The 12,785-nt window shown below is 48.2% G+C and overlaps 1 protein-coding gene across 11 annotated transcripts in view; it reads left to right on the top strand.

Annotated features, from left to right (window-relative positions):
* AZIN2 (antizyme inhibitor 2) overlaps window positions 1–12,785 on the top strand; it is a 34,693-nt gene that overhangs the window by 6,141 nt on the left and 15,767 nt on the right. For 9 of the 11 annotated variants that reach the window (XM_027109224.1, XM_027109219.1, XM_027109218.1 and 6 more), the window contains 5 exons: window positions 6,000–6,172; window positions 7,146–7,301; window positions 8,093–8,258; window positions 9,473–9,635; window positions 10,798–10,910. In XM_027109224.1, the coding sequence (XP_026965025.1) occupies window positions 6,000–6,172; window positions 7,146–7,301; window positions 8,093–8,258; window positions 9,473–9,635; window positions 10,798–10,910 (771 nt within the window). Of the gene's footprint in view, window positions 1–5,959; window positions 6,173–7,145; window positions 7,302–8,092; window positions 8,259–9,472; window positions 9,636–10,797; window positions 10,911–12,785 lie in introns of all 11 variants that reach the window. The other 2 variants (XM_027109221.1, XM_027109223.1) reach the window with 2 other exon arrangements.

The following is a 12,785-nucleotide window of genomic DNA, read 5'->3' as shown; positions in this document are numbered from 1 at the left end:
GTGTGTGTGTGTGTGTGTGTGTGTGTGTGTGTGTGTGTGTGTGTGTGGTGGGAACACTTAAAGTGAGATCTACCCTCACAAATTTTTAAGTGTTTAATAAGGAATTGTTAAGTATAGGCAACATGTTGTACAGCACATCTCTAGAACTGATTCCTCTTGCAGAACTGACACTTTATACCCATTGAGTAGTGACTCCCCATTTGAAACATTCTTTTTTTTTTAGTATTTTTTAAATTTTTAAAAAATTTTTATTTATTTTATTTTTGGCTGTGTTGGATCTTTGTTGCTGTGTACGGGCTTTCTCCAGTTGCAGAGAGCGGGGGCTACTCTTCGTTGCGGTGTGCGGGCTTCTCATTGTGGTGGCTTCTCTTGTTGTGGAGCACGGGCTCTAGGCACTCAGGCTCAGTAGTTGTGGTGCACGGGCTTAGTTGCTCTGCAGCATGTGGGATCTTCCCAGACCAGGGCTTGAACCCGTGTCCCCTGCATTGGCAGGCGGATTCTTAACCACTGCGCCACCAGGGAAGCCCTAAATTTAGTTGTTAAATTTATTTTTTATTGAAGTATAGTTGAATTACAATTTTGTGTTAATTACTGTTGAACAGCAAAGTGACTCAGTTATACATAATATATATTCTTTTTCATATTCTTTTCCATTATGTTTTATCACAAGATACTGAATAGAGTTCCTGTGCTATACAGCAGGACCTTGTTTATCCATTCTATATATACCAGTTTCCATCTGCTAATCCCAAACTCCCAATCCATCCCTCTCCCACCCCCCTCCCCCTTGGCAACCACCAGTCTATTCTCTATGTCCCTGATTCTATTTCTGTTTCATAGATAGGTTCATTTGTGTCATATTTTAGATTCCACATGTAAGTGATTATCATATGGCATTTGTCGTTCTCTTTCTGACTTACTTCACTTGGTATGATAATCTCTAGTTGCATCCGTTGAAACACATTCTTTTTTTTTTTTTTTTTTCGGTACGCGGGCCTCTCACTGTTGTGGCCTCTCCCGTTGCAGAGCACAGGCTCTGGACGTGCAGTCTCAGTGGCCGTGTCTCACGGGCCCAGCTGCTCCGTGGGATGTGGGATCTTCCCGGACCGGGGCACGAACCCATGTCCCGTGCATCGGCAGGCGGACTCTCAACCACTGCACCACCAGGGAAGCCCTGAAACACATTCTTTTTAAAAACACAGGCCTAGCCTAGGATATTGTGGGTTGGGTTCCAGACCACTACAGTAAAGTGAAGATCACAATAAAGTGAGTCACACAATTTTGTTGGTTTCCCGGCGCATATAAAAGTTATGCTTACACTATACTGTAGTCTATTAAGTGTGCAATAGCATTATGTCTAAAAAAATACTTGAAGTAAAATGTACATACCTTAAGTAAAAAATATTTTCTTGCTAAAAAATGCTGACCATCATCTGAGCCATCAGCGAGTCGTAATCATTTTGCTGGTGGAGGGTCTTGCCTCCATGTTGATGGCTGCCAACTGCTCAGGGCGGTGGTTGCTGAAGTGTGGGGTGGCAGTTTCTTAAGAGAAGACTCTTCCTTTCACTTGAATACCTAGAGGTCATTGTAGGGTTATTAACTGGCCTAATTTCGATATGGTTGGGTTGTTGTATTTCAGGGAATAGGGAGGCCCAAAGAGCGGGAGGGAGATGGGGAGTGGCTGAGGGGTGGAGCAGTCAGAACAGACATTTATCCATTAAGTTCACAGTACGGGCATATGGGCGTGGTTCGTGGCACCCCAAAACAACGACAATAGTAACATCAAAGATCACTGATCACAGATCACCGAAACAAATACAGTAACACTGAAAACATCTGAAATATCACAAGAATTACCAAAATGTGACACAGAGACATGAAGTGAGCAAACACTGCTGGAAAAATGGCGCCGATAGACTTGCTTGATGCAGGGTTGCCACAAACCTTCAATTTGTAAACATCGCGATATCTGCAAAGCACAAGAGAGTGAGGCGAAATAAAATGAGGTATGCTTGTACTCAACAACACGTGCTCTTGGTTTTAAGGACTTTAGAAACATATCCAGTGAAAGTGGACGCTGCTGGGAGCCTGCTCCACCCTCCTGGGGTGCCTCTGACAGTGGAGAGGTCTCCTTCTGCGCAGATGTGAATTGCAAGACAGGGTTTGCTTTGACAGGAATGGCATAAGAACCTCTGCGTTGTTCTGCCTCTTCTGGGGACGCTCTCTCCTCCCCTCGGTCCTGTACCGGCTCTTCCTGCTCTCTAGCTGGGAGAGCTCCTCTGGATTCTGGCTCAGGCTCTCTTCTCTTATAAACTCTCTGTCTTCGTAGGGGATTTCATCTCCTCCCATGGCTTCAAATACCCCTAATATGCCACCACCTCCCCTGTTTTGATCTCCAGCCCAGACCCTGTGTATCCAGGTGCTGACTTGTTGCCACACGATGCCTGGAACCCAGTGTGTTCAAATGCACTCATGATCTTCCCCTCGAGAGGGGCCCCTGGGTCTGCTGGGCGAGGAGTCCCCCCCAGACATCTAACCCCACATCCCCATGTGCAGTCCCTCACCAAGCTTGCCAGCCATGCCTACAGATGTCACCACCCCCCTTTCTCTGCAGCCTGTCCTGTTTCCCAGGGAAGTTGTGACTGTCTCCCAGAATTCTCCTAGGCCCTTCCTTGGTCCATTTTCACACGGTAGCCAGAGTGACATGCATTTAGACCTTGCATTCAAAATGCCCATCTGATCATGTCCTTTTCCCTCTTGAGACCCCTCAAACTGTTTCCCACCACTGGCAGGGTCAGATATAAATCACATCAGCCTTCTTGGTCTCCCTGTTGGCTCTGCCTGCATCCCTCCAAGCTCATCGTCCCCCACCGTGGGCACCCTGCCCAGGCCACCCCAGCGTTCTCTGTTCCTCCCTCAGGCTGAGTACATTCTTGCCTCAGAACCTCTGCACAGGCCACTTCTCCTACCAGAAACATTCTTTCCCTCCCTTTCAGCCTGGCCCAGGCCTCCTATGGGGCTCAGCTTAAATTTCTTTTTTTTTTTTTAAGTTGAAGTATAGTTGATTTACAGTACTGTGTTAGTTTCAGGTGTACAGCAAAGTGGTTCAGTTATATATGTATATATTATATTCTTTTTTCAATTCTTTTCTATTATAGTTTATTATAAGATACTGAATATAGTTCCCTGTGCTATACAGTAAATCCTTGTTGTTTACCTGTTTTATATGCAGAAGTATGCATCTGTCAATCCCATCCTCCCAGTTTATTCCTCCCTCCCTTCCTTCCCCTTTGGAAGCCATAAGTTTGTTTTCTACCTCTGTGAGTCTGTTTCTGTTTTGTAAATAAACTCATTTGTATCATATTTTAGATTCTACATATAAGTGATATCATATGGTATTTGTCTTTCTCTGACTTATTTCACTTAGTATGATAATCTCTAGGTCCATTCACATTGCTGCAAATGAAAGAATTTCATTTTTATGGCTGAGTAATATTCCATTGTGTGTGTGTGTTTGTATATATATATATAGATACACCACATCTTCTTTATCCATTCATCTGTTGATAGGCACTTCGGTTGCTTCCATGTCTTGGCTATTGTAATGGTGCTGCTATGAACATTGGGGTACATGTATCTTTTCAAATTAGAGCTTTTGTCCTTTCCAGATATATGCCCAGGAGTGAGATTGCTAGATCATATGGTGACTCTATTTCCAGTTTGTTAAGGAACCTCCGTACTGTTTTCCGTAGTGGCTGCACCAATTTACATTCCCACCAAAAGTGTAGGAGGGTTCCGTTTTCTCCACACCTCCTCCTCAGCTTAAATTTCTGACCTTCAGAAAACTGTCCGTCACCCCCTCGCATCCAGGTTTCCCCATCCCACATTCTCTAGTATCCCGTACTTTTTCTCCATGGCTCTTATCCATTTGTAATCCTATTATTATTCAGTGTTCATTCATTCCTCCCCTTCTTTCCCATCTGCCTGAAACCTCCACAGGGTCAGAGACCCTGTCTGCTTTACTCACCACTTGTTTTCATTAGCACCTGTCTCAAAGCCTGGCAACTCAGTAGATGCTCGAGATACACTTGCCAATTCAACATCAAGGTGTCTTCTCCACTGAAGTGCTGTGGTTAAGAGCTGGTGTGCTAAAGTCGGACGGTCCTGGGTTAGAATTATAGCAGTGCCACTTGTAAGCCGTGTGACTTTGGACAAGTCACTTAAGGCCTCTCTGAGCCTCTGTTTCCTGCCTCATAAGATTAATATGGCAATGAAATGAGAATGTCTATAAAATATTTAATGCAATGGCTGGCATACAGTAATCCTTTAATGAATGACAATGGTTATTATTTAAATAATTTTAATGAAAGCTAAACCACAGGTCCCCAAAGTCTTACCATTGCTGCTTCCTCTCACCTCTTGGGTGAAGCAGGGAGCGAAACCACATTTTCATAACTGCTCAGACGTGGGGTCTTTGGAAGCAAGCTGTGATGACAGCAGTTCCAGCTCTGGAGGTGGACCTTTGTGTCTCCCTCTGCTACTCACTGGCTGTGTCACCAAGGCAAGTGGGTTTCTTTGAACTCAATTTGTCCTCTGTAAAATGTGGCCGCTAAATATTTCATAGGATAGTTATAGGCATTGCATGCGATAATGCACATAAATACCTCGTGCTGAAAAGTTGCTACGTTAAAATTGCAGTCTTGTTACAAACTTGGGATGGCTGAAGATGGCCCTGTGTCTCCTACCGTGCTTCCAAACTGCCACCTTCTTAATCATGGAGGGTCAGGCTTGAATTTGAAAGTTGGTTCTGCCTCCTACTTGCTCCATAGCCTCTCTGAGCATGTTTCCTTCTCTATAGAATGGAGCTAATACCATCTGGTGGCGTATTGTAAGGAGTAAATAAAAGAGTTAGTCTCAAGCAAGGGCTGGAGACTTCCCTGGCGGTCCAGTGGCTAGGACCCTGTGCTTCCACTGCAGGGGGCACAGGTTTGATCCCCGGTCGGGGAGCTAAGATCCCGCAAGGTGCGCGGCGAGGCCAAATAAATAAAAATACATACATACACTCATAAATAAGTAAAGCAAGGGTTGGCAAACAATGGATGGTGGGGCTTGTGGAGTTTTACTGGACCACAGCCTTGCTCATTCACTTACGCATTACCTGTGGCTGCTTTGGTGCCACAGAGACATTTGAGTAGTTGTACAGAAACTATACGGCCCACAAAGCCTAAAGTATTTACTCTCTGGCCCTTCATGGAAAAAGTTTGCCAACACCTGATGTAAAGCCTCTCATTCAGTGCCTGCTTGTGGTAGGCGCTCTGTGAGCACGGTTGCTTTCGCCATCATCATCATCGTCTGGATCATTAATGCAGCAGTCAGGTGGAGCACCGTTCTGGAAAGGTGAGGAAGAGGAGGCCCTGTGGGGAGGGCCTTGCTGGAGCCGCCCAGCACCATGCCATGCACAGAGCAGGTGTCTGGATGTTGGATGTCCTGTGTCAAAAAGACTATTGGTCTGGTGAACTTTCTAATACATCAAGTGATAGTCTCTAAACATTTAAATCTGCCAGGAAAATGTGTCAGAAACCTGTTTTCAGGGCTACCATGAATCTGTAGAGTGCCTTTGTGTGAATTAGAAAATGTATCCCTTCCTTAAGACACTTAATTGTTGTAAATAAATATACTGATTTTGTTAGGGCAAGATGCTTTACTGTTAGGAAGTCATAATAAACATACAAATCTACCATGTATTCTCTGAACAGGACCCCTCCCTCCCTAGGATTGTGCAGTAAACCACCCACACAGCTGTACCTGGCAGCCCTGCCTGTCAGTGGTGAACCAGCGTGCATACTGATTTTTGTATACCTGTTGTCTAAAAGTGAGGCCCACTTTTTATGGACCTCCCCAGGCACAGTTATGACTTTGCCCCTCATCTGTGCTTCCTTGGCCTCCGTGGGCCCAGCAGGCTCTGGTGCTTCCTCACCACCACCTTTGGGATCCCACAGGCAGAGATGGAGTTGGTCCAGCATATTGGTGTCCCCGCCAGTAAGATCATCTACGCCAACCCCTGTAAGCAAATTGCACACATCAAGTATGCTGCCAAGCATGGCGTCCGGCTGCTGAGCTTTGACAACGAGATGGAGCTGGCAAAGGTGGTAAAAAGCCACCCCAGTGCCAAGTAAGCTGAGAAGCACTCATGTGGGAGGCTGGGCTGCGTGTGAGGGCAGAGGGAGTGGGAGGAATGGGGCCGGGGCTGAGGACCCTGCCTTGGACCCGGCCAGAGTCACAGGAGGTTGGGGCAGGCACTCCTGGACTGGACCCAGGATGCAGAGCCTGAGTAGGACAGAGGTAGAAATGATGGATTACAGGCCAGGCAGAGCAAAGCCCACGGTACTACGGAGGTCAAAGTCACGGCAGAGGAAGCAAGAGGGGGTGGTGGTTTCACAGAGGAGGTGGCATTTAAGGAGGGCCTTGAGGGGTGACCAGCATCTGGGGAGGGCATAAACAGGGTGTCAGAGTGAACTGCGTGAGCAAACGCATGGAGGCCAGAAGCAGCATGGGGCATTTGAGGGATAAGCAGAAATTTGATGTGGCTGGAACATACCATGTGCAAGGGGGGAAGGAGAAGTGAATGATGCTTGTCACGGGGCAGGGACCCCAGTGCACGTGGGCTTTGGGAGGGGTCAGGGCTGGACATCTTGCTCAGGCTGTGCCTCTCACCTGGTCACTGGACACCCTGGGGAGCCAGGTGGCGGGCCACTCTAGTTCACCCAAAGCAGCTTCCATTTTGTCTGTTTTACATATTGGGGATATCGGGGTTCTCAATAAGACTGTGTTTAAAAAATGGTCCCCCCGATACAAGAGAAGTTGGAAAAGCCTGGCTGGTGTTAAGGCTGATTCGGAGAAGTGGGGCTGCCCAGAGGAGAACTGGTGAGGTTGGGACCAGGGCAGGGGCCCCAGGGAAGGGCCCAGGGACATTTAGGGAATGGATTGGACAGGACTCAGAGGCTGACTGGCTGTGCAGGGAGAGGAAGGGGTCCAGGGGCTTGTGGGGTTGGGTAGCTCTGAGCCATGAGGGTTCACGCCTCTTGACTTAGAGAAGGCTTGGTCGGGGGCGGGGTGGGGGGGGTGAGGCATGGCGCCCCCTGCAGAGGTGCCGCGTGTCTCCTCAGGATGGTTCTGTGCATTGCCACCGATGACTCCCACTCCCGGAGCCGCCTGAGCCTCAAGTTCGGAGTGTCGCTGAAATCGTGCAGACAACTGCTTGAAGATGCCAAGAGGAACCACGTAGAGGTGGTGGGTGTGAGGTGAGTGCCCAGAAGCCCCGCCATCACCACCCACGCCCACTGCCCACTGCCTGTTTTCCCAGGACTTAATCAACTCTGTGTGAGACCTCCCTCAGGGTCTCCAAGGAGGGCCTGTCCCTGGGCCTAGAATTCTGCCATTTGAGAGCTTCCTCCCTTTGGAAAGAAGTTTTGGAGTGTCCCACTGCCCCAACCCCACAGTCTGCAGAAGGTCCTGTCCCAGGAGGTTCCAGGAGGGACCTGGCTTTGCAGGAGTTTTCCCAGCCTGAGGCCAAAGGTCATCCTGGCACACCTTGGCTGTGCCTCTTTTCTGGTAGGGGATATGGAAGAAGCAAGAACTATGACCTAACAATATAGCTTTCCTTTTTTTGGACTTAGGATGGCCAGACACTCTGCTAAATGCTTCATGGACACTGTCCCATAACTGTGGGATCTTATCCCCACTTTATAGATGGGGAAACTGAAGCACAGCTTGTCAGACTGCTGAGTGAGATGTACATCAGATCTGGCTGAATCTGGGGCCCTAGCCCTCACCCCAGAAGGCTCAGACCCAGGGGCAGCATGGAGGGATGGGGGGGGCGCCAAGTGCCAAGGGACCTTGGATCTAGTCTCCTGTCCACTCCTCACTTGCCACGTGGCCCTTGGCAGCCCATTTAACCTGTTATGCCCACAGTCACTACATCTGGAAAATGGGCACAGCATCCAGTGTGCTCGGCCAAGTTGCTCCTGGCTGGGACTGAGGTGGTGGTACTTGGGCCCCTGTGTGTAAGCCGAGGCTCTTCCTCCCTTCCCAGTTTTCACATTGGCAGTGGCTGTCCTGACCCTCAGGCCTACGCTCGGTCCATCGCAGACGCCCGGCTTGTGTTTGAAATGGGTGCTGAGCTGGGCCACAGGATGCACATCCTGGACCTTGGCGGCGGCTTCCCTGGAGTGGAGGGGGCCAAAGTGAGATTCGAAGAGGTAACCCTGGGATCGCAAGTGTCACACTGGGCTGGGTGGGGGTGGGGATGGGGCAGGGAGGGTTATAATGATCCCAGGAAGCTCACTGTGAGTGGGTCCCATGTGCTACGTGCTGTGCTTAGTGCTTTACCTGGATTATTTTATTATTAACCCTGTGTTACAGCTGAGCAAACTGAGGCTCGCAGACGTTAACTTCACTTCCTGAGTCCATGGAAGAGCTGGCTGCGCACCCAGCTCTGCCTGACTCCGTCCATGCACCTATTTGAGGCTTAACCAGGCCATATTTGCATAAGTCATAAGGCTTTCTGAGGGTCTGGGTGTGCCCTATTCACCCTCCGGCGGACTGATGAGAAGTCAAGTGGGCAGGGGAAGGAAAAGCCAACCTTCTGTCCACTCCTAGTCCGTCTGTCTCCTTCCCATCTGGAAGGTGAAATCAGGAAAAACGTGTCATTGCAATCTCAACTTTAACCACTAGGGATCGCTTTTTCTTAGTAAGTGCCTGGTCCTGGAATATTCACATCTTGGAACTGAATTTAAGAAAATAATACGTGATGGACACTAAGAATTAGCTTCAAAGATGAGCATTGCAGCATTCTTCATAACAGAAGTCCAGTGGACTTCCTTGGTCCCTATAGCACTCATGGATTGGTTAAATTATGGTATATTCTTATGGTGAAAACATTTACACACATGGGGAGGTCATTCAGTTTATTGAGTGAAACAGTTTATAAAAACATATATACTTATGCCCTAACATGTTTATAATAAAAAAATCAGGTTTTTATGTTTGTATAAAAAGGAACTAAAGGAGCTACTCCAAACAGTTAACACTGATTAGGTTAATCTGGGTAATAGAATTAGGGGTGATGTTGACCTTCTTTTTCCTTCTCTGTAGTTTCTATTTAAAAAATGTGTTATTTAGCATATTGGTTATTTAGGAAAGAAAAATCCACGTCAGGGCTTCTGGAATCTGAGTACCAAGTCTTAGATTAAGAGTGTCTTTTCCCATTGTAGGGTCATTGAAGGGTGATTTACACAAGTGTGAAGGTCTTGACCCAACTCTGTCTCTGCCTACCTTCTTGTCCAGCTGTCCGTGGTTACCAGCTGGGGTAACCTGAAATCAAAGAAGCTTTCAAGAAATAGACTTGGAGCTGCAGCAAGTCTTCAGCATAAACCCCACATTTCAAACATGTAATTGTCCCCCATCCTCTCAGATTTCTTCTGTGGTCAACTCAGCCTTGGACCTGTACTTCCCGGAGGGCTGTGGTGTGGACATCCTTGCCAAGCTGGGGCGCTACTATGTGACCTCGGCCTTTACCTTGGCAGTCAGCATCATCGCCAAGAAGGAGGTTCTTCTGGAACAGCCTGGCAGGGAGGGTAGGTACCAGGTGGGCAGCGGAGCCCCATTCTTCCCTAAAGCCAGGGACAGTGGCTGGCTGAGCCGGGTCTGTTTTTAAGGGGTGGGGGAAGCTGGAAAATGGGTCCTTGCTTTAGGGAAGTTTACAATCAAGTATTCTCACCCCAAGACACTCTTTAGCATCTTTTTTTTTCCTATGCATGTTTATATTTTATGAAGATTGAGATCAAAGCAACCTTAGGGAGAATAGATGCTTTATTAACCCTATTGTACAAATGAAGAAATTGAGAACCAGAGAGAATACAAGTGAATTGCTTAATTGCTAGTAAGTGGTAAAGCCTGCATTTCACCCCTTGTTTGTCTTCTCTCCAAAGTACAGGCTCTTACTCACCCTACTGCTTCTCACAACATATTGAAAGTAATTAATGACAACTTATATTTGTCTAAGCCCACTTTATAGACGACAGAATGTAGGCATGGAGAGGTTGAGTCACTAGCCCAAGGTCACACAGCTGATAAGGGGCAGTGCCAGGATTCAAGTCCAGGCTGGGCTGACTCAAGGCTCCTCTGTCCACACTGCCAACATCAGCGCTCTTCCCTGACCTTCCAGATAGATCAGTCGTCCCAGCAGCCTCTTGAGTGAGAGGTCTGACTCTGATCTTGGGGCTTTTTTCTCTGCTCTGGGACCCCCAGGCACGAGAGCCTGAGGTCAGTGTGCTCTTCCTCGGAGAGGGGTGGTGGGCTCCAGGTGGAAGGTCTTCTGTGTGTGTGTGTGTGTACGGATGGAATTCTGGCCTCCTTTACACATCTGGGGGATTATACTTTCTAGTCCAGCCGGGAGACCTGGCTTCTCATTCCAGCTCATGCGCTGCCCCATCGTGTGCCTCTGAGCAGGTGGCTTAACCTCTTGGGGTCTTGAGTTTGGGTGGGCTGCTCTTCTGCCTTTGCTGGGGCATTGAGGGGCTCAGATGCAGTCGGGGAGTGTGTCCTGGGCAGGGTTGCTCAGCTGCAAGGTGTTTCCAACACAGTAGTGAACCTCCTCTCACAGGAGGAGACTGGCCACCTCATAGCTGAGGAAGGGGCAGCCCTCTTGCTTCAGTAGCTTGTCCCCTTGCTGAGCCTGCCACAGTTCCAACCCCTCATGTGCTGCTTGTGCTGCCCCGCCCCCTCCCCTCCCTGCAGAGGAAAACGGTTCCGCCCCCAAGACCATCCTGTACCAACTCAGTGAGGGCGAGTATGGAATCTTCAACTCAGTCCTGTTTGACAACACCTGCCCTACCCCCATCCTGCAGAAGGTGAGCCTACCCCACTGGGCCTGTTTTCAATTGGGTGGGTGCATTTAAATAACATTTGTGTGTGTGTATTGTTATCTAATTAAAAAAAACTAAAACATTCATTGTGGAAAACAGACAATAGGAATAAAGAACGTTATCACCCATAATTCCACCACAGAGACTCTTTGAACATTAGATTTCTTTTCAATCTTTTAAAAAATGTATTATACTTTTTTCCCATAAAGTTGGGATCATATCAATTTGTAACCTGATTTTTTTCCCACTTAATATGGGGTGTAGCTCTTTGCATGCCATTAACCAATCTTTGACAACACGCCTCTTGATGACTACATAATATTTTAGCCAATCTAACTCTAGTGATTGTCCATTTGGTTTCCTGATTTTGAGCTTTGTGTGTCTATCTTGACATCCATCTCTGATCACTGCTCTGGGATAAATTCCTAGAAGTAAAAATTCATCTTTAATGAGTTTTCCATGTTAACGAGGGAATAGGAATAGACAGAACATTCCTTCTAGCCTCTGCAGAATCCAGCCCAGGGCCTCTGGCAGCTTTAGTGGGCCTTGTTAAGAGGGGAAAGGAAATCAGACGCACTTGTAAGATTTTCGCATCTCCAGGCCTTTGTGTGGTCTTGCTTTGGGAAGGAAACTTAAGTGCCTAACTAGTACCTAGACCATCGTGAGCTTTCAATGTGTTTTTGTTTTTCTTTTTGTTTCCATGCTGACTAGTTTTTCCAGAGGCAATCAGATGTTAGCTCCTCTTTGTAGCTCTTCCTGCCCCTCCTCTACGGCTGGCAGAGGGAGCCCCTCTCTCCTCCAGGCGCCCCTACCCCACCCACGACTTGATGGATATTCATTCCATAGCTGCCTTGTCTGAGTAAGCCTTCCCGACGACGACGTGCTCAGGAATTCAGTTTTCTACGGTGATGCACTAGCATTCCCTGCATTCCTGTGGTCTCCCACATCCTACCACACAGAGGAAGCACCAGGCCTAGGCCAGCCAAGCCCCAGGCTACACAGCAGGCAGCAGCTGCTTCCCAGTTACTCTCCCTTCCAGTCGCCCTCCCAGTCCCGGTTCCGCTCCCTTCTTTCTGTTGCAGGCAGTCCCTGGCCCACTCCCCATTCCCTTCATCAGCTCCTCAGACGAGCAGGCAGGGCTGTAGTCCCAGCCCAGCCCCATACCTGCTCCAGGAGCTCTGGCTGACCAGTCTCTAGTTGGTGTTCCTGACTTGGGCACCAGGATGGTACTGACCCTCTCGGTGGTCTGTGCTGCTCCTCCTCTGGTGGGTGCTGAGGTTTCTTCTTCAGGCTGTCAACCGCTTAGGAGTCCTGCCACGTGACCATACCCAGGGTGGGGCGGTGTGGCCGTGGAGACAGACACCGTGTAGGTGACAGCACACATAGTCAGTTAGCTACAGTTGTGCTGGGAGTGTGTCAGAGGGACCCAGCCTGGCCAGGGGTATCTGCACTTTCTTCCCCAAGGACGGTGCCCCTCACTAGCCAGGATGGCAGCTTTGTACCCTGCTCTTCATGCCCAGGCACTTTGTTTTTGGACCTCAGGGAGAAAAACTCATATTAAACATAATCCTTGGTTCAGGGTTTTCTTCTCATCATTGGAATATGCATGGCTCCTTTTTGTTTCTTTTCTTTTCTTTTTTAAAAATTCAACAAATATTTGAGTACCCTCCACATGCAAGGCATTGTGCCGAGGTCTGCAGAAGACAGCAGGTGAGGAATAATTGCCTGTGTCTTTGAAATACAATCCTGCTGGGCAGAAACACGTGTGTGTGTGTGTGTGTGTGTGTGTGTGTGTGTGTGTGTGTGTGTGAGAGAGAGAGAGAGAGAGAGAGAGAGAGAGAGAGAGAGAGAGAGAGAGAG

This window comes from Aethalodelphis obliquidens, unplaced genomic scaffold (assembly GCF_003676395.1).
Source record: "Aethalodelphis obliquidens isolate GAN/ISIS:26980383/991018 unplaced genomic scaffold, ASM367639v1 scaffold9, whole genome shotgun sequence".
Lineage (NCBI taxonomy): Eukaryota > Metazoa > Chordata > Mammalia > Artiodactyla > Delphinidae > Aethalodelphis > Aethalodelphis obliquidens.
This window is presented reverse-complemented; position numbering and strand designations above follow the sequence as displayed.